Source organism: Malania oleifera, chromosome 10 (assembly GCF_029873635.1).
Source record: "Malania oleifera isolate guangnan ecotype guangnan chromosome 10, ASM2987363v1, whole genome shotgun sequence".
Lineage (NCBI taxonomy): Eukaryota > Viridiplantae > Streptophyta > Magnoliopsida > Santalales > Ximeniaceae > Malania > Malania oleifera.
The window spans coordinates 32,047,973-32,052,461 of NC_080426.1; the positions used below are offsets into that span (position 1 = coordinate 32,047,973).

A 4,489-nucleotide genomic window follows, 5' to 3' on the forward strand; every position below is an offset into this window, starting at 1 on the left:
TACAAACATTACAAATACAAGGTCCTTCCAGTCTCACTAGCAAATATTCAAAAGGAGCTGCCACAAATCAGCTATACAATACAATGTCCTTCCAGTGTCAATGCAAATCCTCGGAAGGAACTGTCTCAAATCAAAGCTATAAAATGCAAGGAAGGCCCTTCCCATCCCATGGAAATACACAGATGGAACTGTCCCAACTCTCAAATCAGCTGTACAATACAAGGAAGGCCCTTCTAATGTCATGCAAGTACTCGAAAGGAAGAGCCTCAAATCAGCTATAAAATACCTCAACTATGGTCATCGAAATAAGGATAGGATGGATGGTGATGGTGGTGCTGTCACAATATGGTTCCCCCATACTACAGTTTTCTTCAAGTACTTCGAAAGAACATATTTTTGTCTCCAAACAAAAAATAAATTGTCTTAACCCCTACCAGGAGAAATGGTAACACACAAACAAAACTATCTTACAAGAAATAACACATAGTTTTATTTCTTATAGGAAATAACACATACGGTTCTAAAATAAAAGTCTCAAGACTCTCCAACTGCCCTTGGTCAAAACATTTATGTTCATACATCCTCAAGATGCTTGCCATCCATTCCAACATCTTCTCTTAAAGTTTATCAGCCACTTCAAACTAAAACTTGTCATCAAAATTTCCCTCCTTCTTTTACATCACCTCCTAGTACCCCCTTGGCCAAACTTTTAAAACAACAACCGTTTCATTATGGAGTAAAAACTAAGCATTAAAACACTCTCCTTACCACAATTTCAAACCAAAACAACAGCATCCCAACTTTCCTGTTTCCAAAAGAACACGCAATGGAAACACAATAATGTAAGAGAGTCACTCAATTGTTACAGAGCATTTGCTCCGATGCATTGAATCAGATAACAAGGTCACCACCATTGCCTCTACATCTGTCATTTTGAAATGAAGGTATATTCATTGCAAAGCAAGCCGTAACCAAGTTCCGAATTTCTCTAACCAATCAAAATATGTAAGAAGTAGCATGAAAGAGGACTAAACAAGAAACTACAACTAGCAAACTTACATCACTAAACCACGACATGAAGCCCACTTCTCAGTTTGAAGGGCATAGAATCCCAGAGCTCAATTGGGCAACATCCATAAAATTAACCAATTTTGTGAATCTTCCAAGCAAGAAAAAGAATGGTCCAGTTCAGACCCATCTACGATTCTGGGGAGGGCATTCTTTTTGCCTTCTTCTTCTTCTCCAAAAATCCTTTGGCAAAGGCTTCCACTATCCTTTGCTGAGACTCCAAAATCATCTCAGTCCGTTTCATCTCCATCTCCATCCGCATCGCTTCGATCTCCCTCGCCATCTCCATTTTCATCTGTTCCATCCTCATAAACCCATCTCCCAACACCTTTAATGCCGCGACCATCTCTACCACGGCATCCCCTTCCTCCTCTCTTTTCCCACCCTTTTTCCCAGCCCCCAAACCTCCCGCAGCAGCAACATCCCTTAAAACCCTAGACCCAAAATTAGAATTAGGGTTTTCATGATTCTTTGGCCGAAACCCCATCCCGGACGGTGCCATACTCGACGAACCGCCGGGGATTCTAATCCGAAACGCGCTTCGACCGCCACCGCCCCCGACTCCATTACTCATCGATGAATTAACATTTCGATTATAAGGAAAACCATGTTTCCCACCATCCCCGTTCATATCATCGTCAACGTCGTTTGCATAATCGTTCTCGTCATCGTCGTCGTCGTCATCGTCGGGGCCGTCGCTGCCGGAGGCGACGGCGCCGGGGCCCTTCTCCATGGAATGCATCCGCTTGAAGTGGACCCAGGAGGAGGTGAAGCGGTGGCGATTAGGGGTGGAGAGGGATCGCTGCAGTTCCGTGCGGTAGCGCTTGCGAAGCTTCTCCATCTTGTGGCGGCACTGGACGGAGGTTTTGGGGGGAGAGGCGAGGGGGCAGCGGCGGGAGACGGCGTCGGCGACCTCCTGCCAGTGGGGGGCTTTGAGGTTGCCGCGGCGGAGAGAGTACCACTTGTCGCGGTAGGAGTCGATGAGGGCGACGGTCTCATCGTGGGACCAGCACGGCGGGGGGAGACGGCGGGAGGAGGCGGAGATGGGCGGAGCAGGGAGCGGCGGCGGGATCGCGGAAGGATGGGAGGTGTCTTGCGGGGGCGGAGAAGAAGCGGCCATCGTGAACGGTAGGCGGCGGCGGCGGCGACGGCGGAGGAAAAGGGCGGAGGCGCAGTTTAGAAGAGGGAGATAGGGAAGAGGAGGAGGAGGAGGAGGAGGAGAGAGGGGTGGGGGAGTGGTGGTGTGGGGACATGATGACGGGGGATAAAGGGAGAGGTGGGTGGAGAGAGGGAGGAGGGTGCGGCTGAATTCAAGATCTAGATGGGATGAGACCACCGCTAGGGTGAGGTGGTGGCGAGGGCTAACGTACGCGGGAGGTGCGCGCACGCAAAAGGAGGGCCACTTTTTCTGACCGTCTAAAATGTGGTGTGGGTGTGGGCGTGGGGATGGGGGTTGTCAACCTCTAACCGCCACCGCCACCAATTAATATACATATGAGGCATCGCCGCCGCTCATATTGGCTTTTTTGGGGGCGGCACACGGCGGCGGCTGGGTGGAGCCCTTCCGTGAGTGGGTGGCCTGGCTCTGAGTCCGTTGACTATTGACCACTTGGTCGTCGGTTTGCAATTGCATTAGTTGGAGAGAGAGAGAGAGAGAGACAGAGAGAGAAGGGTGCTTCCATTCTAAAGCAGATAATTGGAGAATGGGTTGACAAAAAGAGGGAAGGGTGGGGGGGGTTTTATTTTAAGCTTTTAACCATTAAATAATGTCATGTGAAATGGATCTAACTTTCTTTGTTTTGTTTTTGTGAATAGACCTTGGGAATTGGATTTTGTCAAATTTGGTTTACATTTATTTTGGATAAAACTTTTGAGTTTTCTTTTTTCAGTTTTATTATTATTTTATAATAAAATATAAAATAATACTCTATTGGGGAAATTTTTTTCTAATTTAATATTTACGTAATCTCGCAATTTGATACTGCGAGATATAAAAAGGTCAAGGCTTCTCATTGTGACGTGTAGCATGCTGGGAAGCAAATCTCGTAGGGGGAAATGAACCGATAGCTTACACGTGGCAAGCTGGGAAATTAATCTCGCAAGATGAAGTTGCGAGATTTGCAGGGGAAACGAACCGTGAGCTGACACCTGGCAAATCTCACAACTTGGTCTTGCAAGATTTGTTTCGGCCCTTCAAATGCCTTTTCTCCTTCAATTTTCTACGCACAGAATAGAGAGCGAGCGAAGTAGACAGGGCAAAGGCCGAACAAGTGGCAGGTGAACGTTGCTCGTGAACTTTGAGGAGAAATATATAAAAGGGGGAGATGGGGTAACTTCATTTTAAAACCCTTCTCATTTGTTGTTGAATTCAAATTTATATTTTTGATTGAAGAAATTGTTTGATTAATAAAATCGTTAGTGTGATTTATAAATTAGTTGGGCTTATTGAAGGCATCATTTCGAAATGCCCAAATTTGAGGTTAGGGGGTTTTTTTGGGTTAATAGTTTACTTCATTTCATTTGTTATATGTGTTATGTGTAATGTAATTGATATGTTGTAATCTAGTGTTTTAAATTTGGCATTTAAAAAATAAATTATTGATTGGATTTTAATTTAAAATGAATTATTATTTGGATTGACATTGTGAGTTTGGAGTTTGTATTTAATTTACATTATAATTGTTTTGTTATTTTCCCCAATTGCCTGAATGGTGGTTTGGATGCTGACATTTATAATATAATAGAGACTGATGGATTTAGTTATGGAAATATGTTTTTTGTGTTTCCAAAATATCTACAACAAAATAAGCTAAATTTTCAATTTATATAAAAAAAATGAACGATATAGAGATTTTGAAACTCTCCATTTCTAAAAAATAGTTTTTTTTTTTTACATAAATACGAACTTGTTTTTTAATTTTATAAATATGCATAGGAATGTTATACAACATCTTTTAATTATAAAAAATAAGAACTGTTTTTCATAATTTAACAAATCCTTTATTCCTCAACTTTTTAATGCAAATCTTGAAAAATTGATCTAACATTTTACTATTTTATAATTGAATAGGAGTTTAAGGTTGATTTTTTTCTTCTTCTTGTTTTTGTGAAAAAAAGAAAACAAATAGGAACAAAGTATCATTTTACTATTTTATAACCGAAGTAGAGGGTGTTAGTTATAGTACTAAGCCGGTTCGACTAATTCAAATTGACCATAGGTGTAAATTAAATAAATTGTATTCGAAAATATACCAATATTTGCATATTGATCCATATCAATATGCATTGCGGGTGACCGCAATATACCCTATGCGAGGGTTCAATGATATAATCCTCTATGAGACTGTTTTCGAAACTGATGATTACGGTCTATGCATTGTGTTGGAAACACACTGCGTAGGTACGACATATTTGACTGTGT

At 42.2% G+C, this 4,489-nt stretch overlaps 1 protein-coding gene across 1 annotated transcript; it reads right to left on the minus strand.

Moving 5' to 3' along the window:
- Nucleotides 1-931: 931 nt before the first annotated feature.
- LOC131165718 (trihelix transcription factor ASIL2) lies at nucleotides 932-2,780 on the minus strand. Its single transcript, XM_058123732.1, has one exon. The coding sequence runs from the start codon at nucleotides 2,186-2,188 to the stop codon at nucleotides 1,199-1,201; it is 990 nt and encodes a 329-aa protein (XP_057979715.1). The 5' UTR covers nucleotides 2,189-2,780; the 3' UTR covers nucleotides 932-1,198.
- Nucleotides 2,781-4,489: the final 1,709 nt, after the last annotated feature.